This window comes from Nematolebias whitei, chromosome 10 (genome assembly GCF_014905685.2).
Source record: "Nematolebias whitei isolate Nwh7 chromosome 10, NemWhi1, whole genome shotgun sequence".
NCBI classification, from domain to species: Eukaryota; Metazoa; Chordata; class Actinopteri; order Cyprinodontiformes; family Rivulidae; genus Nematolebias; species Nematolebias whitei.
In genome coordinates, this window is record NC_056507.1 from 21,361,511 (window position 1) to 21,388,001 (window position 26,491).

General features: G+C 40.0%; 1 protein-coding gene across 1 annotated transcript in view; it reads left to right on the plus strand.

Moving 5' to 3' along the window:
* LOC119416244 (cat eye syndrome critical region protein 2 homolog) overlaps positions 1 to 26,491 on the plus strand; it is a 52,091-nt gene that overhangs the window by 25,487 nt on the left and 113 nt on the right. Inside the window, exons 2-18 of the mRNA XM_037683451.1 lie at positions 6,459 to 6,553; positions 10,845 to 11,028; positions 12,301 to 12,428; positions 12,630 to 12,713; positions 13,140 to 13,207; positions 13,429 to 13,589; positions 16,986 to 17,075; positions 17,260 to 17,410; positions 19,803 to 19,932; positions 20,022 to 20,059; positions 20,151 to 20,242; positions 20,378 to 20,504; positions 21,079 to 21,452; positions 21,606 to 21,746; positions 21,935 to 22,736; positions 24,009 to 26,040; positions 26,318 to 26,386. Coding sequence (XP_037539379.1) covers positions 6,459 to 6,553; positions 10,845 to 11,028; positions 12,301 to 12,428; positions 12,630 to 12,713; positions 13,140 to 13,207; positions 13,429 to 13,589; positions 16,986 to 17,075; positions 17,260 to 17,410; positions 19,803 to 19,932; positions 20,022 to 20,059; positions 20,151 to 20,242; positions 20,378 to 20,504; positions 21,079 to 21,452; positions 21,606 to 21,746; positions 21,935 to 22,736; positions 24,009 to 26,040; positions 26,318 to 26,363 — 4,743 coding nt within the window. The 3' untranslated portion in view covers positions 26,364 to 26,386. The remainder of the gene's footprint in view (positions 1 to 6,458; positions 6,554 to 10,844; positions 11,029 to 12,300; positions 12,429 to 12,629; positions 12,714 to 13,139; positions 13,208 to 13,428; positions 13,590 to 16,985; positions 17,076 to 17,259; positions 17,411 to 19,802; positions 19,933 to 20,021; positions 20,060 to 20,150; positions 20,243 to 20,377; positions 20,505 to 21,078; positions 21,453 to 21,605; positions 21,747 to 21,934; positions 22,737 to 24,008; positions 26,041 to 26,317; positions 26,387 to 26,491) is intronic.

Consider the following 26,491-nt stretch of genomic DNA (forward strand, 5'->3'; position numbering starts at 1 on the left):
GTCCGTGATACAGAATGAGCTTGACCTTTAATCCGTGATCCAAAAAAAACAGTCAGAAGGGAAAGGCAGAGTTCATACCGTGAAGTCAGTTGTTCAGCAGAAGTATCCAGTACGTGATCCAAAAAGAGAGTCAAAAAAACAAGAGCATGAGTCGGTACCTGATCAGATGAGCAAAAGCAGACGAGGGCTGAGGCAAAAGCGTGGTCGTGGTCAAGGCAAGGGTCATGAACGTGATGAGTCAATCAATGGAATGCTGGAAAATCTACTGCTGATGAGACAGGATAGAGAATCTGGCCCAGACTGAGAGGAATGAGTGAGCTTAAGTACTGACTGGACCAGGTGGTGGAGCTGTGGGATAATGAGCGGTGACAGGTGACATGAGTTGAGTGATTACTGAGTGTGCAGCATGACAGAGGAGCTGACAGAGAGCAGAGCTATGACACAATTCTAGTACTTCCACAGCTTATTGCTATTAATAGGGCTGGGCGATATGGACCAAAATGAATATCGTGGTATTTTAAAGATAAATCGCGATATACGATATATACCTAAATATTTTTTTCTTTCCATAAAGTAATAACAAAAATATATTTCTCAGTCAAAGCTTTGTCCCAGATGTCACACAGGCACATACATAGTAAACAGCTGTAACTGTACAAAAGAAATGTCTAAAAAATAAAAATTAAAGTTTGTTTTTTAGACATTTATTTACATACAGTATATAAATACAAGTACAAGTTATATAAGTACATATACAGTATAAGTACAAGTACATTGTTGTCATTGTTTACTGTTATTTTTTTCTGTACTTTATATGTTCTGTCTGGAACAGTTCCCTCTTGTAAATGAGTCCTCGTGCCTCAATGAAGCTAGCCTGTATAAATAAAGATTGAATGAAAAAAAAACAAAATAAAAAAAACGTTTTGCTTGTGCTAACAAACATATATTTGAGTCAAAACTTTGTCCCAATTGTCACACAGGCACATATTGTAAATAAATTTAGCTGTACAAAATAAATGTCTAAAAAATAAACTATTTACATATATTAGTTTATTTTTTAGACCTTTATAAATAATAATCATCTTCAACTGTGTCGCCTTCACAACGTTGGTAAGCATGTGTGAAGCTGCAGCTCCGACAGACTTCAGCCACCTTCCCTGAAACAAACCATGGTATAAAACTCATTTAGCCGTGTTGTGCCTTATGAGAGGAACGGTGAGGTGTTGCGGCATTAATAAATCAACAGCTTATCGTGTCGCTAAAGACACAGTCCCAGTCTCAGCTGTGGAACAAGACGGCTAAAGCGTTAGCCGTCTTGTTAGCTGCTAAGGACCAGGTCTTTGGCAATATTAAAAGCTGCTGATTTATTAATGTCGCAACACCTCACTGTTCCTCTCATAAGGCACAACACAGCTAAATGACTTTTATACCATGGTTTGTTTCAGGGAAGGAGGCTGAAGTCTGTCGGAGCTGCAGCTTCACACAAGCTTCATACTCCAGTTTTAAATGGTGAAAAAGATTTGTAGTTCGACCTTTTGTCGGGACTTGTTTTCAGCATTGTCTACAGAAAAAAATTTTCTGCTGCTCATCTGACAATTTAATTCCAAACCATCTTCGAAAGAACAGCCATTGTTTTTCTTTTTAGCTAAGCTGTTCTTCATACATCTCTCGTGTTTACTTGCTGTGCTAAACGTCTCCCGCCCACCTCCTGGAGAAGCAGGAAGCTGTGGGAGCGCAGCTGAGAGGCTGTGTGTTTGTATTCAAAGAGGGAGAAGTGGTGTCGCATGGGAGAAAGAGGACAGCAGGCCGATTTTCAAACTGCACTATATATCGTTTATAGTGATATAGTCTCATCTTATATTGCAAAAAAAAAAAGTACCTCGATATTTTAAAATATCGAGATATCGCCCAGCTCTAGCTATTAACATATTATTTTTGTAACTTACTAAATTTCTTTATTTTACCTAATGGATATATTATATAAAATGTTTAATGCAAATGTATAAAGTGTATAATGTATGTATGATGTGTATAATGTATATTTATAAAAGAACTAGCTGTTATGTCAATTGTCAGTCTTCATGACATAAAACCTCAAGATTTTTTTTTCTTGCAGATTAAAACAGCTCATCCAAACCAATTGTTTCATCTTGTATGTCGACTTGCTTTCACAATAAGACACAACTGGTCGCAACTAGTGTAATGAACTTGTTGCAGCAGGTCCTAATGAGTTTCACAAGTCTGTTTACTGGATCTTCATCTCTTGAGCCAGATTTTCTTTTTGATCCTTTTCTTTGTTTTTTTTTTTAACACAATAAATGACACCTGTTCAATGAACATGGTAGAATTGTATTGATTGAGTGTAGATTATAATATTGTCTTTTATTATGCTGTTGCTGAAGAGATGAAGTTATTTGCTTATCAACTCTGAACTATGTCTCTGAAATGAGTTCAGACAAACTTGGATCAGATTGGTCACTCCAAAGTGACATTGACCAGTCTCTTTCCAGTCTACATTTTTAGTATATTCAGTGAATGTATAGTAGGCACCAGGATTTCAACCTATTTTATATAAAGGAGAATCAGTTGCGGAAGTCTTGACGAAAAGATAGAACTGAATGTTTTTTTTTTTAATCTCTTTTGGTAGCAGAATTAAACCATCTATGTAACATTGTATCATGAGATTTCTTACTATTTTAAATATTAAAACAGGTTAACTTTTGTAATTTGTACTCACTGAACATATATCATAACGTTTTGTACGTCTTGAAATATTCTTTAAATCCACTCTCTCATATGGGTCATTTTCATATATTCTTCAGATTGCTTATAGTGAAATTGCAAGCTTTTGTGTCATAAAACCTGGTTTTTGTCATCGCATTTAGTGAAATTGAATATTTTAAGCTAGAAGCAACATCATACTGGCTCTCTAGATTGTCATCCTTTTTTAACATCAAGCATACACCTTTATCTTATCCTGTTTTTCAACTTCTCTTAACCCTCCCCTCCTCTCCTTCTGTTTTTCATCGTGCTGACTTGTTGACTTCTGGCTTCCGTCATCCTCTATGGCCAGGAGGTGTGTATGCTGACATTTGGTGACCTAAGTTCAGCTAGGTTCTTACAGGGAAAAACAAAAGAGAGACAAGTTTCAGCACAATAATTAAACCTCCTGTTACTTCATTATGTCAAAAAAACAACTTTGAACTGTTTTTGTGTGTTGAACCTCTGATGAGAAGGCAACAACTCTCATATAAGTGCAGTAGTAAAAGTAATGAGGCGAAGAAAAGTGACACAGGAAAAGGGTGTCTTCAGTTGTTCATTAAAGGAACGTTGTTGAAAAGAAAGTGGTCAGCTGAAAGGGGCCATGTTTGTTTTCTAAAGAGCATCTGGTCAGGCTTCACCCGAAAGCATTTGTTTTGCATCCTGCAAAAGAGGACTTAAAAGTCAAATGGATGCTTGGCTGATGGAAAACTGCATTTGCATTTCCGGAATCTAAGCCTCTCTTTATCCCTCTTTTCTCTCCTGTTCAATGTCAGAGCCTTTGCGTATCATTGGGGAGAGAAGTGCATGCTGGTAAACCATGAGTGGTGCTGCGTCTCGGTTGGTCAGCAGAGGAGAGGAGGGAGCACGGCTGGGTTGTGGCTCATGGCCCCTGCTGCCTGCCATCTTTCATTGGGGCTCTCAGGTCTTTTATAGTTTGCTCTGCCAGTTACTGCCGCTTCATAAAACCTCAATGGCCAAACACAATGCCAGGCAGGAGAGGGTTCATGGCTAAACTTGAATCACTGCTTCAGTCCAGTCACTTCTGGTAAACCACAAAACCCTAATGAGACAAGTGGCAAATTCCAATTTTCCCTCCTGCTGTCTACCTCTGCCATCTTCCCTTACACTAGCTCCTTTTACATACACCTCAGCATTCTGACTATTGATTGTATTATCTGTTCTAATATGCAGTTAAATTGCATATAAGGAATTTGTTCAGATTTTTAACCTTTGCCACTGCAATGATTGTTTCTCCAAATACTAAATTACTTTAAACATGGGGTTCTCCCTAAACCCAAACATGTCTTCTCTTTACCCACAGCTTTTTATTCTGCAGGGACTCAAGTTTGCTGTAGCTGTGTTGCCAGGCTTTTTGAGGAAAAACAGCAACTATTTTTTTTAACTACAGTGGTCCCTTGTTTGTCATGTGGGTTACGTTCCGGACCCCCCAGCAATAAGTGAAAATCTGCGAAGTAGGAATGTTACATTTATTTTAGTATTTATATATATTTTAAGGTTTTAGAAACCCTTCTCACACACTTTCAAATTCTTAAACCTACTTATTTTAATAGCATACGTATATGTACTGTACAGTACTGCAAAATTTTACTCACCAGCTCTGCAGAAACAGCGGCTCGGTTCTGGTCTGGCAGAACTACCCTGCCGGATCTACCCTGCTGGTTCTGGTCCGGTTCTGGTTGGCCTTCTGCAACCCTTGAGCACCAAAATGTTTTTGGAGTGAGCAGGACCTTCGGATGGCCAGCACGGGACCACACGGTGGTCAAGATGGAGTCCAAATGTGGATGGGGGAAGTCCTGGTGTGCTCTGGGGAAAACACCAGACCTCCAGGCGGTGCCTCCCCGCTCGGAAGGCCTCGTGGGCTGACAGGCGGCCCTCAGATTCACAGCTGATTATGGAGGTCCGGCTCTGGTTTGCTTCCTGGTTGGTTCCATGCGGCTCTCTGCATCCGATGGGCGCCGAATTACTATGGATAAGGACCGAACTTTTTCAGATCGGCTCATAACTTTCCCTCCTTTTCAGCAGAAAACAACGGGTCTTCTAGGTGGGGCACTATTGGCTTCTGGGAAATGTAGTCATTTTGAGTGGCGATACATTATAGGCTTATTGAGAGAAAACTTCAAAAATGGCGGTGCCTGTCCGAAGTATTTTTTTTTTCATAACTTTTTTGCTGTACAGTATCCCGTACTGTCCCAATCATGTGAGTAATATTAAAGTTGACAATCGTGTGTCGTGTACAATTTTTTTCCTTTTTTTTTTTTTTCTCGTGTGCAATCTTACTTGGAAAAAACGCAAAAGATCAAGTCCGCAAAAGTCGAACTGCAAAATAGCGAGGGACTACTGTACTGGAAAACAACAATCCCTATGTTCTTTATAAATAAGAAAGTCTAAAGTTGCTTATAAGCAATATTGTTAACTTTAGTGACAGCCAACTTTAGTGACTGGAAAAGTGTCCTGTTGTTCATCTGTGTGTGTCACAATAGGCTGTGAAAACTCTTTATGTCTCTACAGGTCTGTAATGTCCGTAAAAATCCTAATTTAATTTGATCATTGCTCACCCAAAGTAATTACCTAGTTCTGGGTCAAATGATCTGTAACAACCGCTTACATGACAGCGTTTTATTCCGAGTAATTTTTAAACCCACACATGTTTCCACAGAAATATGGTTGTCACCCTAGGCAAAGTTAGGAATTGTGTGCATTAGCTAAATGTAAACATAATGGTGTGAAATCCTCCAGGAACTAACAGTACAAAAGCATTGGTGATGTTTTCTGTAAGACGAATGGTAACTGATTAAAAGTTAGCTCACTCTGATTGTTCAATACTCAGTTTTACTTCATTACGGAAATGTTAGGATTGTTGTTTTTCATAGAGGAACAAACCTACATTTGATTGTTTCACTTGTTCTTGTGATTTCCCTACAGCAGTAAAGTTTAGTGAATGTAGTACATTCTTAGTTCATGACTCGGATCTTACTAATGTTTTTCTTTACAATTTGTGTTTTTGTTGGATGTAACTGGGACCCTGCGTACATAGTTTCGTTCCACCTCATGTACCACGTGTGGTGTCTATGACAAATACATCTCTGAGTCTCTAAAGCAGTATGATAGGCTCATTTGTAAAGCATAGCAGAGAGGATGAAGAAGCACAATCAAGCTCACAACTGGACTAATATTTGAAACATGCTGTGTGAATAAATCTTGGCCTTACAAAAGACAAAAACTTACTCATATTTTGTTGTACGCAAACTTGATTTCCCCTTCAGTGAAAAATACAGTATTTGTCCATCTATAAAACTTTACTGCATCATCTCTCAACTACCGGTACATTTTTAAAAATTATTGTGACCTGCTTCTGTAATTGTGCCCTGACAACTTATGCAACATTTGCTAACATGATAAACCTGTAACTCTACCCAGGTTGCGTCAGGTCATCTGGACGGATTCTCCTTTGTTGAAACATTTTGTCTTTTTTTTTTGTCTGTTTTTTGAAGTATTTTGGACAAAGAAGACCAACCTTGTTAGATTTATGTACCTGGATTATTGAGCGTGGATGAACCTGTAACATTTTTTTTTTTACTTTGTGCAGATGTCTTTTGTCTGTAAAAGTACATGCTTGATTGTTTTTTTCATTGCATTAACTTTGATCCCTTTTTTTTTTCCTCTCTTTTGACCAGGAACTTGAGAGAGCCGTGTCGGAACAGGACTTTGATTTCCTCGGTGGTCTGGTTGCCTGTTTGTTGCAAGGATGTTACCAACGGTCAGACATCACGTAAGTACTAAGTTTGGTGCATTAAAGATCCTAGAGTATTACCAACATGTCATGTAAAAGCACACACTGGTGTGGCACTAGGCTGCCACTCTTTACGAAGTATAAATGAAAAAATATGAGTCACAGCACTACAGTAAGCAACAACTTCAAGGAAATATTTTTACCTTTGTGTGGAAAATATTTGTTGGTGTTTCTTTAGAGAAGATGAAGGTTCTCCCACTCATGATCAAGTTTGATATTAATGTTTATTATATATATGTACTTAAGTTGGCACACCCTAAAAAGCTTCAAACTCAACATTATAATATTTATTACACTAAATATGTCCAACTGGGTTAAACTTTTACCACCTAAGAAAAAAATGTACCACCTAAAACTGTCATTGGCGATGCGCTCTTAATAATAGGGTTAACAAATAAATCTCAAGTAGTTCACTACTTTTCTTGCTTTAAAAATACATCTCCTTTGTCTTTGAACTGTAAAACTAAAATGTAACAAAAGCCCTATTCGCATGGGATTAGTTTTACCTAGGGACCACGTGTAATAAATAAACTACTTCCCAACGTCTGCTTTTAATGTGGCGCATTCACACGGGATAACTAAACCTGAGATTTAGCTGAAATTTACAGACATCTTCCGGTTATGATGTTAACGCGCTGCATTGTCACGACCGCGCCGGTCCTTAATAATGTGCTTAATGTGTGGGCTGGGTCGGTCTCAGGTTTTGATGTGGTTTTACTAATCAGCACTGACAAAAAAGAATGCACAATATAAAATTGTGTTAATCTACTTGTTGAGGAGGAGGCAGGTCCGACTGGCTGGTTTAAGACGTAAAAAAAAAAAAAGCCACGGTAAGCTCAGATAGACAACCTGTCACCGGCTGTGCGCCTGAACGTCCGCGCGTCTGCTGGCCTGCCAGTTGAAATGAACTTGTGACCTGTCCAGAGTGTCCCCCACCTCTCGCACAGTGATGGCTGGACATGGGCACTAATGACTCCCACTACCCGAAAAGGAAGAAGCAGGTAAATATGATGGATGGATGGGTCAGCTGATCACGCGCGCCTCTCTGCACCTCCTGTCATCTGCGGTGAAGGAAGTAGCAGCATAAAAGCCGAAGCGAGAAAAAATACAACATTAAAAAACAGCCGAAGTGAGCAGCGCATTAATTTAAAATAGCTTGTTCTGTATTTTTCCAAATGATTTTGCTTAAACAAAAACAAAACAAATCCCTCATTACATGTCGGATCCGGCTCATTTCTGTCCAAATCACAGAGATGCGTATTCGCTTTGGATTAGTATTATCACAGGACCTCTGAGTTCAGCAAAATATAGTAGGTAACTTGGGGGTGGGGGGGGGGGGGGGGGGGGTTTACTTTACAAATTACTGACATGGCCAATTTGCACAGGATTAACAACACAATCTCCGTACTTATTACAAATAGCATGTGGTCCCTAGGGAAAACTAATCCTGTGCGAATAGGGCTAAAGACATTCAAAGTATTTTTGTTATTATTTTTTATTAAACATCTGAAGGACCATAGAAAATTGTAATTTAGCCAATTTTTAACTTCTAAAAAGTAAACTTTACATTAATAATTTTTTTTTTTTTTTAAAGCCATAGCTTCCAGGAACCTCCACAGAAGCTCTGAGTCACCGACAGTAAAACAAGAAGTCAGAATTTACTTAGACCATGTTAAGATGGTGTGTTGTGATCATTGTGCTTGCTCTATATGAAAGCAGAGAAACCTTTCTCTCCCACGTTTTCACAGTGAGAGAAAGTGACTTTGTTGTTGAAGCTGGTATTCAAATCCACAGATGTATTTATTTGCAGCTGGGGATTCCCTGTCTACACTGTCATCAATCATTAGAAGATATCATGGTGCTACAGTGAAGTGATAAGCGCAGAGGCTGGAGCGATCCAGTTTTTCCACCCAGGCGGCCAGTTACAGGAAGACAGCCTGCTTTATTGGACTGGACAGGCGCTGGCATCCCGGGGGCTGGCTGTTCAGCGCTGGCCTTTCACAAAGCTGGCCTTTTCATCTGCACGCGTTAAACGCTCTGCCGGAGCAGTGAGAAAGGTGGGAGGGAGGATGTCTGAGAAACCTAGGATACAGAAAGGAGGAGAGAGATGGGGCGGTGAGAAAGGGGGAGCCTGCAGCTGTGTGAAAAGTGCACACTGCTCTTTCAAGATAAGCCATATTGTAATGTCCCTTTTTCTGCGTACTGTTGCAGAAATGCTCAGATAAACTCCTGCCCTGAGCCCCTGGGCAGGGGCTTATCTGACTAAGTACTGAAAAGTAAAGATGAATCTTTTTATTCCTGAGCCCATTTGGAACCGAGATGCATACTTTGCTACAACTGATACTTAGTGCCGTTTTACTTCAGCCTCATATCCTTTCTGAAAAATAACTGCGTTTGAACCTTTTTCTAACATGCAGGAGTACTTGAAGGAGCTTCAGTAGCTCCATGATCTCTGGGTCTTGTAATCCTGCAGTTGAAGCTTCACTGTGGTGCAGTTTGTCCTCAGAGACAGTTTATTGTCACTGTGACATGTCATGGCAGCTGTTTTACAATCACCTGTTAGCTGTTAAACACAGACTTTGGAGAATCAAACAAATATATTTGTTTTATTTATATAATTATATTTAAATAAATTATCGAGTGTGGTGGCGCAGAGGTTAGAGAAGGTGGGCCTGTGACCAGAAGGTTGCCAGTTTGACTACCTGGACCGACAACATCAAAATATGGGTGGAAAAGGTGAAACACCCACACCTACCTCCACCCTCATTTGCCTCACTCTAGACCCTTGAGCAAGGCCCTTAACCCCCACCATCTGCTTTCCTTGGCACCATCCGGCATAAACACAACTGCCAAGTCTTCATGCGAGTTAGTTCACTGTGGTGACCCCTGAGGAAGGGAGCAGCTGAAAAAAATAAATAAAATCAGTATCAGCAGCCTGTGGCAAGGTCACGGTTTTGTTGTTGTCATTTGCACCACATGGTACATGTGGTGGAACAACATTGTGTACACAGGGTCCCAGTTACATCCAACAAAAATATAAATTGTAAAGAAAAACAGTTATAAGATCTAAGATTTGAACTAAGAAATATGCTGAACACTAAGCACTAAAAGTACAAAAACAATACACCGAACAACAACAGCACGAACACGAGTCTGTGTGAGCAGATGAGTATGAATGAACACAGCAGCGTGAAATAAATCAGCAGCATGAGATCAGCAGCACATATCAACAATCAAGTGGCATTACAGTGATTTTTTTCACATTTATAATCCTGATTAGGGATTCATGAGTCTTAACAGCTTCAGGGTAGAAGCTGTTCCTCAGTCTAGTGGTCTAGCAGCTTCCTCTTGAGTCCTGCGACAGTTTTGTTGCTGGTTTTTGTTTGTTTGTTTGTTTATGCTTTATGACACACCCAAAGATAAAGAGAGATTTTTCCTTGCTCGTTAGGACGACAAGGACATGTAAGACGTTGACCACGTTTGTTCCTGGTATGATAAATTTGGTTGTAACTTTTATTTTCTGCCCAGACCTTGCAGCTCAGATCTTGCTGATTTCCTGTCAAAATGTTTAAGTATGTCCTTGTTTGAAAACCAAAGTAAATAAAGATTTTTTTGTTTTCTTTTGGACACAAACTGACTTTTACAGTAGTGTGGAGACTGGACATTCTGCCCAGTCTGCCCCTCCTCGATAACAAACAAACAAACAAAAAAACCATGAAAGTCACATGTGCAAATATATCACCAATAGTTAGTTGGGCTGACTATGGCCGATGGAAAACAATTTAGTTTAACACCCAACTCTATCATCCAAATCTAAAAAAAGTTAAGTCTGGTCCTCTGGACATTCAAAAGAACAAAACAAAAAAACAGACAAAAAAAAATTAAGACTTCTTCAGTCTATCATGCAAAGTTCAAATATCACAGGGACGTAGGGGTGCGACTAAGTGGAAGGGTGGTTGCTGTTTTTGTTTTCACATCTTTAGCAACTGCAGTGAACTGGTCATGTGCAGATGCAGCCATAAATTTATTAATTTACTACATGCCCTGACATTCATGGGAAGACAGCCAGTGCCACTGGTGGGGTTGGAGCGCTCCCCTTGAATAATGATAGCTAACGCTGACTTAAAAATCATAATAATCTAAAACATTTTTGAAAACCTGTGCTGAATAAGTCTGAGCTGTGCACCAGAAGACATGATTGTTCTGTAGATATGTTGAAACAAACCTGACATAAACGGACATTTACAGCGATACACTTAAATTGTTTTAGCCCTCAGACATTTAGCAGTTACCTGGATGACATCATCAGCTACCGGTGGGAACTTGAAGAAGGGAAGCCAAACCCGCTTCACGAGGGCCCGTTTGAGAACCTCCCACCTCGCACTCAAGTGGAAATACTGCATCGACTCTGTGACTACCGCCTAGATGCTGCTGATGTCTTTGACCTGCTAAAGGTATAGCTCAAGAAATAATCTTTTGTCCTACAGGTTTTTTTGGGGGGGATTTAAATTTCTATTTTTTTTCTTGATTTTTGAAGTTTTTTTTAAATTATTTTTTATTACTTGCAATCAGTTGTGTTTCAAAGTTTTTGTCAACGTCAGCAAAGTTACATCAGTTAGTGTTGCAAATGGTCCTCCTTTGACAAATTCAGTTTTTACAGATTGCAGATTTGCAGACACCCAAAATAGGTGGTCATTTTGTCAAGCATTACAACAAATTATTTTTTTTATAACTTGGGGAACGTTACTGGATTATCTTATAAAGTTTCCTTTAAAGTCATACCTGCAAACTTGTCGCTTGAGGCGTGGTAGATGGCATAAGAAAAAGCCCCCCTAAATTCACTGTTGGTGGTTATTAAAATGTCACCTGTTCATTGGGTAAAATTAATATTCTTATTTTAAACATACATTTCAGTGTCTCCATTGTGTAGCACAATGGCAAATTGTATTACAAATAAAACTAAATAAAAAATTACCAATAAAAGTAGAGTGCACCACTAAAGTCATTGTTTGTGCTAAATTGTGTCACATTAATGTCATTATCTTAGCCATAGGAGTGGGTTTAAAACAGGATGATGCCTATATGGACTAGTTGAATGAGGTTTCTCTAAAATATTCTGATGCACGCTCAATAATTTCAACAATTTAAAAAAAAATTATTATTATTTTTTAATCCATCCAGAGGACCTGATTTAATTTAGTTAGATGTCTCAAAAATAGTTGTTTTATCAAGTGTTTAGGTAAACGTAGATGTCTTTTCCCCTAATGTTTTTTCTTGTAGTGTACTAAAGTGCTTAATTTGTTAAAAATCACAAAATCTTCTGGGGGGTGGTGGTGCAGGCGCTAGGTTTGTCACCTTTTTCATCCCTTCTGCGTTTGCAGGTACTGGCATGTAAACTGTAGTTCAGAATCAAAAGCAAATGTTCAAGAAAGGTCTGAATGAGTTCAGCTAAGATACAGTTTATAATTGTTGCAAAGGTAGTATTTTTAGTTCTAGTTTTTTGTTGGTGTTTTATTTTTCCTAATTTAAGTTTTTCTTTATTTATTTAAGCAACATCCCAGTTTTAGGTCATAAACGCTCTCTGTAAGCGAGAGGTAAAATGTTTCATATCTGTGTATGACTCACAACTTTGTAGGCTCCAAGGACTGAATGGCATAATCCACTAAATGCTTATGACGTAAAACACAATTTGAGAAAGATCATGTCTCCACCCTCGCCTCCCACAGGGCCTGGATGCAGACAGCCTGAGGGTGGAACCTCTGGGGCAAGATGGAAATGGAGCCCTCTACTGGTACTTTTATGGCACTCGTATGTATAAAGAAGAGCCACTTCAGAGAAAGGAGGTTCAGTTCAGGTGAAAATCAGCATCTGTGTATTTTTGTTCAATAAGTGAATACTGTCATGGGCCATGTTTTCTGTGGTTTAGTGGATGTGCAAACTGCGTAACTGGTAAAAGCTTAGTGTTTATATTCAGCTTTGTTAATGAGTCAGTTTCTCATTACTTGTGGAATGGCTGATTTAAATGTTTTTATATGCTTTGTGTGCTTTCAAACAGTGAAGCAATTGATCTGTCGCTGCCAGAGAGGAAGAAGAGGGGAAGGCCACCAAAAAAGAGAAAGTTTGAAGACCATTATCTAAGGTTGGGGGAAAAACAATTAATTGGGGTAATGTGGAGAATTAGTGGCACGTGGAACAATTCATATGATACACACACAGATGTACTAATGATAATTAATGAACATCACAGCAGCTAAATAGATATTTTCCACCTGGTCTTTATATACTTATATTATTTGTATTAAAACAAAAGGCTTTATTGTCCTAGCAAATGATACGAAGTGAGATTTAAGAGTTTGAGTACCGGTAATTAGTAAAATGTTTAAAGCTTTGTCTTTAATAATATGCTGCTTTAAATGTTTGTTAAAGTTCCAACTACTTTCAAAATTTACTCTGCAAGTTTATTTATAATGTAATGCACAATTGCTCTTTTACTAGAACTCTAAATGCGTAGGATTTTTTTATATACTTTGCATTCATACATCTTTGTGATTCATGTTTTTCTTAGTGATGGGGAAGGTGAAGTGGCTGAAGTAAACTCAGAAAATGGACTTGATGACTATTCTCCAGTCATGGGTAAAATAATCTCATGCATACAAGTACACAGGTCTCTCTTGCACATGAGTCCTTGAAGCTCAATGAGACTAACCTGTTTAAATAAAGGTTGAATGAAGTGACATTTTTAGAGTTGACAATACTGAACGTTCTTGGTGTCCTTTTTTTGCACCAACTCAATAGTTTTTCTTCCCCCCACCCGTCAGAATCAATAAACTGTTTCTCCTCTTTGCTTCTGCCAGGCCGAAAGCGAGGCGCCTGGTCCCTTGTGTGTGACACAAAAGAACAGTGGACGGGACTGGCAGAGAGCATCAAGGACAAAACGTCTCCACAGGATCGCCACCTCTATCGCGTCATCAGCCAAAATTTTCTGCCTGAGATCAGCAACATGATTGAGTACAAGGTCAGACACTAAAAACCTCACAGTCGTCAAGTCTTTTTCTGCGCATAAAATCAGGATTTGTTTAGGTCTAAATCATATAACGTCATAACACACAGACTTGCATCTATATTTTTTGTGTGACAGTTTTTGTTCTCACAGAATTAGGCTCATTGTTACAGTAATTATTTTTTGGTTGTGCGCAAATGCAGAAAACCAACTTGTAAACTGCAAAACGTAAACCTGATTTTACTCTTCTATATTTACTGACGGACTTAAAAAAAAAATTTGGTCAAATTTGTATTTTCCAGAAAATGGCCAATCTTGCAAGGGGACATCTCTTAATATTAAAAAATAATAATTTAATCCTAATTTGATTTAGATGTAAAACATTAAACTTCCCAGTCCTTTTTGCTGCTTGTTATGGCTTTAAAAATGGTAACGTGAAGTAAAACTGGTCTCTGCTTGTCCCTAATTTTGTGCTGCACCTCTGTCATGAAGTTCGCAGCATTTACTGTCCAAATTGGTCCAGATGACACGATTTAACCTTTTTGTTGTTATCTACCTGAATGATTGAGCTTACAACCCTTTTTTTTTTTTCTCACAGCATTTAGTCTCTTCAGATTTGAGTCTCCATATGTTCTGTATGGCTGGACAGACAGAGAGCTTTCGAGTTACATCTCAGAACTTGGTGTGTCCGTCCTCAGGGGGAGATTATTCTTGGACTTGTTTCGCTGTTCAAGCATGTCAAAGTCAACTCCTCTTTTTTTCTTGCTAAACAAAAATAAACCTGAATGCTGGAAAGTTGGCAGGTACCTGAAGTATCTGTACCAAAATCCTCTTGCAATGCAGAATGTAATGCTTTTACTAAAAGACACACTTGCCATTGAAGTCAATTGAGTTCAGAACATGGACTTTACAAAAAAAAGGTGATTGTATGTCAGTGTGAGAAGTTTTATTTAAAAAAAATTTAAAATAAGGTTTGCATAGCTTATAATTTACTTTTATGTTTGATCATTAGGTACAAAGAAAATTATTTAAAAAACTTTAACAAGTTCTCCTATTTTCCTAAATGGAGTAACTGTAAATTAAATTAACTTATCTATTTTTGCCACAAAAATGGAAGTTAGAGTTTTAGCCATACAAAAATAAAAAGAGAAAACTTTTTTTTAAATCCTATTTATTTCGATCATTGATTGCCACCGTTGCTCAGAGCTATTCCTTGTTGTAATCTACCTGTTTGTGCAAAGATCGGTGGGCGCTGCCTATTATTGTGATGTATAACCAGCATTGACTGTTGCTATAGAAACCCTGTGAGCCTTTCTCCATCATCAGCAGCAGTAAAGTAAAGAACGCTGCTGGCAGTCTGATGTCAGCAGAGAGGTCACGCACTAATTGCAAATGGTCAGTAGGTGAATGGGTCCGCAGTCAATTCTCCACTACTATAAGGCGTTCAAAATATTTCCGTTCGCTTTTCCCCTAGTATATAACATTAGCAGTGGGGATTCTTGTTCGTTTATGTATAAAATTTTAATTAAATGTCCAATTTTTACTTAATCCACAAATCAAAATGGTTTATATGTCAAGCAAATTCAGTTTCTCCTTTTCTTTCATAAATAACGTGTAGATATTTTACTTACACGTGTCTTTAGGTTGGTCTATTTTTGCACGTGTGCCAAATGTAGTTTCCCATAAACATTTCTTTGAATGACTGTGATTGTTGTCAGCAGCTATTTAATGAAGCACTGACAGCCAGCAAGAGCTCACCTTGAGGCAGGACGGGGCCTCTTGAGTGACAGCTCTGCTGTGCTGCAGGATTCCGTCAACCTCTTTGTGGTGACACCAGAGGCGCTCTGTCTAATGTTGTGTGTGTGTGTGTGTGGGGGGGGGGGGGGGTATGGTGGGTAGAGCTGTGTAGCCTGAGGAAACATCAGTGTTTCCAAGTAAACAAGAGGCAGAGATGGAATGGGTCAATGAGTTGTGGTGGACATGATGCTGTACAGCAGATCAGGAACATCTGGATGGCCTTTTTAACTTATGACTTTTTTTCTTTCTTTGCCTTTTCATCCCTCACCCACATCTTCCTTCCTCCTTTTCCTCCTCACCTTTGCACATGCACACTTTAATTTGACATGTACATTTGTGGGGCTCCTAGTTGTTGAATAGATCCCAGAACTACTGAGTGTTATAATGTTTTAATTTCTACATGCAACGCAAAAAGTTATTCGTAATGATCCTTTTTAAAGTTAAATATATTCCTGTTATGAGTCATTTGTTTTCTGTTTATAGCATTTAATAGGTTATTTTTATTTGAAACGGTGGAGCCCAGGTAACAAAAAAATAAAAAAATTTCTAGTGATTCATCTTTGGTAGAAGAAATGTTTTCAAACAGCCTGACTTGTTACAACTTTATTCTTAAGTGCAATTATTGGTCACTCTCCACCTGGTTCCCATGTCCTGTACACTACCTTGAACTTATCTAAATGTATTATAATGTATTTCATAAAAATCTGGGGAGGCATATTAGGTGTTATTTTAATTTGTGTATTATCTTGACTGAGCGTGAAGAGAGGTGAGAGACTGACTTGAGGGAGTGGAGAGTAAAAAAATGTTTTAATTCTTCTTAATATCTGAGGGTCTGTGAGTGTTTCGGTTTTGTTGTGGTGGTATACTTGTGTTGATTTCTCAAATAAAAATGTGTTGATTATGTAAAACAGATCCTGAAATAATTTTCCCCCAAAATTTGAAAAGGCTTGACAATGAAAGAAATATAATTAATATCTGTCATTAATGCCAGATTGATGCTGTTTACATCTTTGGCTGCTAACAATTCAGCAAACTCTCCTCAAACTACACACAAAAGTGCAATAAAATAATGATGAAAGCAACTAATTCCCTCATTGACTGTGAAACAGGTGTCACCTTCCTGTGTTTAGATTGTTGTTCAACAATGTACTGTCAAAACTACCTCAATCTTAAAATAGTCTACATCCGAGGCAACAAGTATTCAGGAACAACAAAGTCCATGCTCAACAATCCAGGTATACAGTCAGGAAGTTCTCACCTGGCACCAAGAGTGCTGGGCCCTGATGACAAAAACACATGATGAAAATAAACTGACCAGTTGATCAGTGTTCTCAGCTGTGGTCGTATCATCTCCCAGTGAAATGCTTGGTATCCCAGCAGTGATGGAGCACTGTAATGAGTTAAAATAAACAAAATATTCATTTGTAGTGATTTTATATTGTTGAGTAAGACACATGGCCATAAGCAGAGCACACCCAAGTTTGTCCCCTTTACAACAAGAGCAAAATAGGCCAAGTATAGTTTTATAAAAGAAAACTAAAATGGAGTAATGCAAAGTGTTAAAGAAGTAGCACAACTCTTCATCTCTGTTTTGTTTTTGTTTGTTTGTTTCAGGAGAAGGAGCAGAAACAGAAGCTCCTGGATCCAGATCCAGTTCACACAGCCCAGTGGTTCTCTGAACATCCCATTAAACAAGAGAACGAGGTGGGTTTTATAGCTGTTCGTGGTTCAAGTTTAATCACCCAATTTCTGACTGGATGTTTTATTTGGATCAGATATACTTAGCACTGAATGATTTCACAACATCTGATCATAAATTAAAACTGTATGCATGCTAGTTTTTGTTAATAAAAGTGCAGGTAAAGCTGAAAAACTTGTTTGCATGCAGGATACTCTGAAGACCAGATCAGAGGAGGAGAGGAAGAAAGATGAAGAGCTGGACAGACAGGTTTTACTGGCCGAGCAGCGACGAGAAGAGGAAAGGCTTGTGCAGGAAGAACGACAGAGGGAGAAACTAGAGAAGATCAAAGCTGTGGAGGGTAAAGTGGATAAATAAATTAACAGAACGCAAATTGAGATCACTGAAGCTTGGTTGTAAAAAAATACACATTTTACTCTTATCCCAAATTTCACTGGGCAGCTGGCTCTGTGGGGAAAAAAAATAGAGAATAAAGATTAAGTATTGTGTTGAGTATCAAATATCCACAAAAAAAACAGTACTTTTCACTATCACCTAACCAGTGTCAGAAACTGATGTAAAGTTTTATTATAAGGAATTTGGATTGTGAAGGGCACCTTACATGCAGTCTTACACATCTCCAGGGCTGGGATTTGGTCCTTGGTAACAAAAAAGTCTCTTGTTGCACTTCAGGCCTATAATTAATGTGTAGTACACATTATGTGAGAGCAGAAATGGTGGATGCCTTTTCTTCCTCTGATGTCATCTATCATGGGGTTAATGAACTGCTGATGGTGCTTGATTTGAGGAGCCTCATTATTGTTATTACAGATTACCAGCGGGATTCGGTCTATACTCTCTGTAGGATGGATATGTACAATCATCCCTCAAATGTCTTTAATCCACCCAGCAGGGGGCTTTTCAAGCCTTTCTGCTTTTTTATGTTGAAAGCTAAAGCAGTGATACATATTGCACACATGCTGTTCTGTGGGTTTGATCAACTGGACCTACAAAAAGATGACTGAAAAATCATTCTTTATTACTTCATTGAACTCCTGCTGTCTGATATCCACGGCTTGGTTTTCATTTACGATGCTGGCAAACTTAATGAGAAGCGAAGTACTCTCACCATCACTGGTTGAAATGTAAATACAGGAGTCTCGTTTATTACAGGGGTTCGGTTCTGAACCCGCCCGCAGTAAGAGAAATTCTGCGAAGCAGCGACGTTCTATTTATTTTAATATTTATATATATTTTAAGGCTTTAGAAATCCTTCCCACACTCTTGCAATACTCTAAACTCTTAAACCTACGTCATTTTAACAACATACGTACAGTACTGTACTCAGGCTCTGAATAACAGGAGCGTCTCTCGTTCCGGTCCGACACTGTTCTGGTCCGACTCGGTTCGTTTCTGCTGATGTAACCTGCAGCAACAAAGCCCACAATCAATGTTCTAAACTCTTAAACCTACTAATTTTAACAACATACTTATATGTAGCTACTAAATTTTACTTGCCAGTACTAGCTCTGCAGAACATCAACCTGAGCTAGTAAGTAAAATCTCTTGGTTCTGGTTCGACCCAGTTCCTTTATGCAGACGTAACCTACAGCAACAAGCCCATAATCAATGCTGTCAACTCTTAAACCTACTACGGAAATTTTAACAACGTGCTTATATGTAGCTACCCAATTTTACTTACTTGTTCTCGGGTTCACTGCAGAGTCTGGAGGTCTGGTTCTGGTCCAGTACATTGCAGCTCTTGAGCGCCGAAGCATATTTTGGGTCAGACCTTCCGTTGGCTGGCATGCAACCATAGGTGGTCGATTTGTGTCCAAGTCTGGAAGAAAAAAGTCCCGATGGGCTACGGAAACAGTGCGTCCGCGCTTATAAGTCCTCGTGGGCCAGGTACCAGCTCTCAAGATTCACCAATTGGTCTGGAGGTCTGGTTCTGCTCTAGTTCTGGTCCAGTTCAGTGGGTCCAGTGCGGCTTCTCTGCATCCGCTGGGCGCCGATCAGATCAAAACTTTATCACTGTTTTTTTGTTGTTGTTGTTTTTTCAACAAAAGGAAAGGCAAAAGGCTTCTGGGTGGGTCCCTGTTGCCTTCTGGGAAATGTGGTCGTTATGAGCGGGAATAGACTGGAAGCTTACTGAGGAAAAAACTACAAAATTGCAGCGCCTGTCCCAAGTATTTTACTTTTTCGTTAACTTTTTACTTTACAGTACGGTATCCAGTACTGTCCCAATCACGTGAGTAATATTAACGTTGACAATCATGTGTCTTGTACAAATAATTTTGTGTGTACAATATTATGGACTGTACGTTCACAAACCGCGATAGAGCGAGTCCACAGAAGTCAAACCTCAGAGTAGCGAGGGACTACTGTATTTTGCTAGTAAACTAACTGAACTAAGACATGACAACAGAAATAACAATTATACGTTTTATCCAATTACTTTAACAACCTATTCAGATATTGCAACAATTATTGCAAAAATGGTATTTGCAATCCATCCATGCCCACTTAATTTTAAAAATTAATTAAAACAATTATTATTATCTCAAGACACTGCTTGTTTTTTCTGGACTCATATTTTGTCACAATCTCAACACTGGGAACTCCATTGGGTTTAAACTTTCAGCTTTAGGGTTTAATAAAAAAAAAAATCAAAACAATGTTCACCTTTATATATTTTAATTTAATTTAATCATTTGGGGATCTAACTGCTTGTTTTAATTTGTTTTTCTCAGAGAGAGCAAAAAGGCGTAAGATGCGAGAGGAAAAGGCTTGGTTGCTGTCTCAAGGAAAAGACCTACCACCTGAGCTCCTAAATCTGGAGCCATCATCCCCTGTCCGCAGAACACGCAAGAATAAAGAATTGTAAGAGCCTTTTCATCCTTGATGTCAGATTTGCTTGATACTGGATCCAGTTAATGTTGTCTATTTATATCTTACATTGGACTTTTCAGCTATGATATTGATGATGACTATACAGCTCTATATAAAGGTATGCATACAGAGTGATTACGAAATCATTCAGATGCACTGGATTTTACTTCTGTTCTGTTACCTGATTGGATTCAACTTGTGTTCTTTAGTGCTTGAAGCCCTGAAAGCCCATAAAGATGCTTGGCCTTTCTTGGAGCCTGTAGATGACTCTTATGCTCCAAATTACCATGAGATCATCCAGGTATATTGTTTTTCACTGATTGAAATGCATCTTCAAATGCTGAGGGTTTCCATGCTCACTACTGTGTTCTGTTACAAATATTTTACCACTACAGACATTTTCTAACCTTACTGTTCTGTTTTTTCAACCTGTCAGGCTCCCATGGACCTGTCCACCATTGAAAAGAAGCTTAATGATGGGGAGTATGTTGCTAAGGAGGAGTTTGTTGCTGATGTGAAGCTCATGTTTGAAAACTGCGTTGAGTACAACGGAGAAGATAGTGGTAAATAAGCGATTACCAAAAAACGCATTTATTATTTACATCTTAGCAAAAGCTAATCCTCATCAAATATGTGTATATTTTAAAAATTAAGCCCAAAAATTATTTAAAGAGAGCTGCATGGGATATGGACTGTCAGACAGCACAAAAAGCGGGGGATGGACTTGGTTGTGTCTTGGGGCTGGGGCCAGGGCAGGTTGACAGTGATTAATGGGGAGTGATTGAGTTGTGCTCCAGTGCTCAGGGGGACTCGGGCCCTGCAGTGCCAGAAAAACATTCCAGCTACTAAAGCCCCCTGTCTAGAGCCATCCATCCAAATGAATACTCTTCCCCCATGAGATGGGGGGAGGAGACTTATGAGGATGCCTGAGGTGGAGGAGGAGAAGCTAAAGGTTGGAGAAACAGGGGTCAGCTTGCGCCCTCTGACCTGGTCACTCAGCTAGGACTAGGCTAAGAACAGTGGAGCAGTTTTGTGCTTTGAAGTGTTTGAAGGCTTATAATGTACAAAAAAATGTGAGAGAACTATTGACACATTTGATCAAATACACACAGCTGATGTGTACACCTTTGTCTGCAGAATACACTACTATGGCAGAGTCTCTGGAACGGTGTTTTAACCGAGCCTTGTTGAAACACTTCCCATCAGAGGATGGCGACACAGACGAAGAGTTCCACGTCAGTCGAGAAGACAAGGAACGCAAAGACAAAAAACGTAATCGTAGCAATAAACATTTGGGACCTGAAAGTTTGATTAGGGCTACAGAGCAAGTTCAGCGTAAGCGAAACTCTCAGGGGGGCAAAGGCAGCTCACACTCTGAGGAAGAGGACATCAAGCTGACACGAGTGCCCTTTCCTCCTCCTCACTGGAATAATCATCCTCACAGTCTTCCTCCAAGTCAGCGACACCCCCATGAAGTGGGCTTCAGGGGCTTGTACCATCCAGGGCAACAGGTATCTACAGGATAACTACTTATTTTTAGAATTTGAGTTTTTAAAATGTTTTTTTAATTTTAAATTTGTCACCAATTCATTATGTCATCAGCTTTTTAAATAACTTTCTATTTAAGAAAAAAAAAATTATAATAATCTCTGTTATTTTTTCAGCTTCACCCTCCTACTGGTCCTCGTGGTCCTCAGCTGTTTGGCCAAAGAATGGCAATGGATCCTCGCTTTGCTTACCCAGTGCACATTCCAAGGCATGGTGACCCCAGCTTCAGCCGCTTGTCTCACAGCTTTAATGTGCAGGTATTCAAAACCAAACCTCTGTGCATTTAAAATGTTTAAATTACTATAAAATAAATATAAATAAATAATATTTAATTGTATATTTTAACTTCAACTGAAAAATATATAGTTCGTAATTAATCAGTCTTCATAAATATTATATTTATGTACAAATATACTGATCACTCTAAACCTCTTACTTTATTCAGCATCACATGAGTGATGGACATCACATGGGCTCCAGGTATCCAGTGGGACCAGATCCTAATGAGCAGCCCCGACAACAGCACCCTTACATGGGTCCTACTCATGGTCCATCCTTGGGTCCACGCCCCATTGCCCTTCAGCCTGGACCTCCTCCTGAAGCCAGCATGTATCCATCCCACCACCGTACAGAGGGCCACACCATGCATCCCATGGCCAACAGATTTTCAGGAACAGAAGGACCAAGTCAGCGCAACTACCCAGGCTTGAGACCTTCTGGTATTGATGTATCAAACATGTGGGCTGGTATGAATCATCATGACCAGGAGAGACTAAATGGAATGCGCATGCAGGATCCCAGCATTGTGAACCAACGCAACTTCAATTATGGTGGAATCCCCCCTCCAGTGGGGCATAAACCATGGCCAGAAGCAGCTGGATACCCCCAACATCCTTCTAATGCTCAGTATCAAATGTCTGCTGCGGCCAGCTCTCTGGGACCCTTGTCTTCACGAGCTCCCGTCCCACAGCCAGACTCCTCCGGCAGGACACACTTGTCTTCCATGCTAGAAAGCCCAGAGATGTTGGCGCTGCAGCAACTGTCAGCCTCTTCTGGACCCCCTGCCGGTTCCTCTCGACAACACATAGGCAACTTTGAGCAGCCAAGGCCCCCGTCAGGATTTGGCAGCATCCCAGCTCACCCCTCCAAACAGCCTCCCCCTACCCTTGAGGTTCAGCTGCTGCATCAAACTAGAGACAAAGGGCTAGACAACCAGCCTTCTCAACAGACAGACTTGGACCCCAAAGGTAGATTTGACCTTCTCTTTTGCCATTTAGCAAATATCCTGCATGATAAAGCTCAAACAAAAGCCACATTTTTTTCTTCACAAATATTATTTTTAATGTATAATATATGTAAAGTATTGTGTATGGTAATCGGCACAACACTTTTCCCCTTTTCTCTGACAAGTGCTTTTGACGATTTAATTTGATTATCTCTCGCAGATGGTAGCAAATTGAATATTCATTAGTACTGTTAAATTTCCTGCTTTTTTTCTTTTCAAAGAAATAGCTTTGGTTGTGTTGTAGTAGAGTTGTGTGAAGTTGTCAGCAGCCAGTAACATACGGGGCGGCTGTGGCTGAGTGGTTAGAGCAGTCGTCCTCCAATGCGAGAGTTGGGGGTTCGAATCCACCAGCAGTGACATGCTGAAGTGTCCCTGGGCAAGACACTGAACCCCTCATAGCCTCTGATGTGTGTCCCATCAGTGAATGAATGTGATCTAAAGCTCATTAGTCTCTTTAGAATGATTTGTTCAATTAGCTTTGTAGAGATCTAGTAGAGTGCTGTATGAATGGGTAAATGAGGCACAGATTGTAGTGTAAAGCGCTTGAAGTAAGATAGAAAGGCGCTATAGAAGTACAGTCCATTTACCATTTACCTGCATTAGAAAGATGGTCAGGTGATCTCAGAAGAAACCAGCTAATGATTTTTCAGACCAAGGCTATTCCAGTGTATTTTAGCCTTTCAAAAAAATTCTGACCTCAAGAACTTTATATCAGTCAAAGGAACACAATTTAATATTTTTTACATTGAATCTGACTGTTGTTTATGTAAACATCTTTGATCATTTACAGTAAAAACTGGCTGTGAGAACATGTTCAAAGCATTTTGCAACATGTCCGGTGTAAAACGGATGTTGTGAAGCTATGAACAATAAATGGCAAATAAATTGGCAGGACATCTATAAAATCTTTGACATTTGATTGGTTATAGATGACTGAATCATTCACCGGACTAGGTCCCAGTCTGACTAGCTGTTATATTTATTCACAAATGTTTTCTTTCTGATTTTTCAAATTGGAATTATTCAGAGTACAGGTCATTGACAAGACTGCTGGTAAAAACTCCACAGATATTCCATTAAAAAAATACAAGTTAGCTCTTTAAAGGTGCACCATCAGAAATGTAATCATGTCTGTACATTATTTTGTCACAGCTTGGTGCTTGAATTGTAGTGTTTTATTATTATATATTTATTAGCATTTGTTAATGCAAACATTTTATTTTTCTGTTAACAGCTGCATCGGAGAACAAAATGGCTGCAAACATTTCTGTTAAAGCTTCCTTGCACAAAAACATTCATTCAATCAATCAAGAACCCCCTGTTATCAGTAGCCCCACAGGACATTATAGTACACCAGCAGAGAGAATGCAGATCCCCTCTGCTCTTAACTTAATCAGATCAAAGGAGAAGGTTTCTGAACAAGAGCTCACACTGAATTCTTTAGAGAGCCATGAGCAGGAGGTGGTTGGGCAGGGACAGTCTGTCCGCAACCGTTCCACTCATATCAACATGTTTCCATCCCATATCAGTGCCAGTACCACCAGCTCTACTGAGATCATTCCACACGAGCACCATGTGCAAGCACAATGCAGTCCACAGCACAATGCTCAGAGCCCTTCACGTCTGCCTCCAAACCTACCCCCGCTGCATGTTTCTGAATCCTCTCATCACACACCAGAGAACCAGTGTGAAGCACATCAGCAAAGTGAAACCCAGCAGAACACCCAAAATCAACAACAATCTAAAGTAAGACAGATTACATCATCTCAAAGCCACCCTGAGAGCTCTCCTCAGCCAGTGACTCACAACACAGAGCAGCAGAATTCATTTGTACCTTCTCATCACAGCCCTCAAAGATTTTCTCCACAATGTGCTACACAGAGTAGCCTCATGCAAGTGAGTATTACTCAGGGAGTCCAGCCCGGAACACCTCAGCCAGTCCCTCTCACATCTTTGCCGCCCAGTCATCCTACACCATTATTACCCTCTCAACCTAGCCCAGCAGACCATGGAAATCAAAGACCTAGTGAACCCACAAGTAGGGCTGACACAGAGTGTGCTGCCATTTCTCCACAGCACACTATGATGTCACCTGGACCCCCAACTAGTATTTATAAACCCCAGGCTTTTAGCCCAAATTCTAATCAAACCCAGTTGATGGGAAGTAGCATGCAGGGCCAAAGAGGGCTACAACATAATCAGAATTCAGCTGTGCCTCCTCACTCCCAAGGTCAGATCAATGGAGCCATGGGCCAGTATAGTATGGGGAATCCTTTACATCCACACTACAACCAGGAAAACATGAACAGACCTATGCATCCATCTGCTCATCGCCAGTTTCACAATCAGGCCATAAACCCCCTGAACAACCCTGCTCCCCACCCCTCCTACCACCAGCAGGCAGGGAATGCCTACTACCAAATGTCAGGACAGCAGCATCCACAGGCTCTTAGAAATCTGTATGCACCACATCAGTACCAGCAACAAGCTTACTACACCCAGCCCAATTCCCAGTCTCACTCCCATAACCAAGCTCTCAGCAGAGGTGGCTATCCTCCTAAAGAGTGGCAACAATCTCCTTATCAGCCTCATCAACCCAACCCACCCAATGCCTACCTGCCTGTAGCCAGCGCAAGATCCAACGGTCAGTCAAAGGAGAGCAGTATGTCTCCACTGGGCTCTGAGAGCTCCACCAGTACTAGCTTGCTATCTCCAGGCCCTGTATCTGAAGCTGGGCCATATTCAGCAGGTTCTGAGGAAGGGAAGTGTGAAAACAAGGAGCAAGCTGATGCAAACAGCAGTGGCAGTCCAGCTAAGCAGGCTCGTACTGAGAACTCTGATCAGCCTGAAAGTCCTAAAGAAATTCTGGACCTCGATAGTCACAATGCAGCTGCTCGTCATCGAAGCATCCAGCCACTACACCAGCAGCATCCTTCCCACCTAACAACTGGGTTTATGTATGACCCTCGAGCTTTGCACCCTGCAATGCAACAAGGCACCATCCCTCCACCACATTTGATGGTTCAGGGCCGTCGAGTTGGAAATGGAACCCTTTATCCTGGTCAGCCATACCCAGATCCAGGACGCTATGCTGCCCAGAGACCTCACCCACACCTGATGGAAGCTCTGCAGCGGCCCCAGCAACTGCCCTACTCCCCGGGTCAGACACGTATGGCCATGTACAGACAACCCAGACCTGGTGGACACTTTCAGGACATGATGATTCAACAGCAAAGTCTAGCACCAGGGCACTTCATTCTCCCAGGGTAACCCGTTTTTTTACTCTGATAGTTTTTCAATACAACTGGTGTAGTTGAAGTTGCTTATTCGCAAACTTGTAGCAAATGCACATGGTCCATGTATCAAAGAGTGTGTGAATAGCAGAATTGTAACAAAACTCTCATTTTAAAGTCCAATTTAGAAAATTAAAAATAAGCTGAGTAAAAAAAAAATACAGTGTCAAATCTGATTAATATTCTCTAGTAGCCTAGCTGCGTCAAACTAACTAACTGTGATAAGAAAATGTTTATTATGTGTTCACAGACAACAGATGACGGCTGCTCCAGGCAGTTCAGGAAGGAAACAATGATTGTGAAATGCCAACTAATCAAAGTGAGTACATGTTTGATTATTTGATAACCCTGATTTCACAGCCTTTAATACACTTGTTTTAATCATCCTTGCTTTAATAATGTTTTTGATGCTTTAAGTATGTCT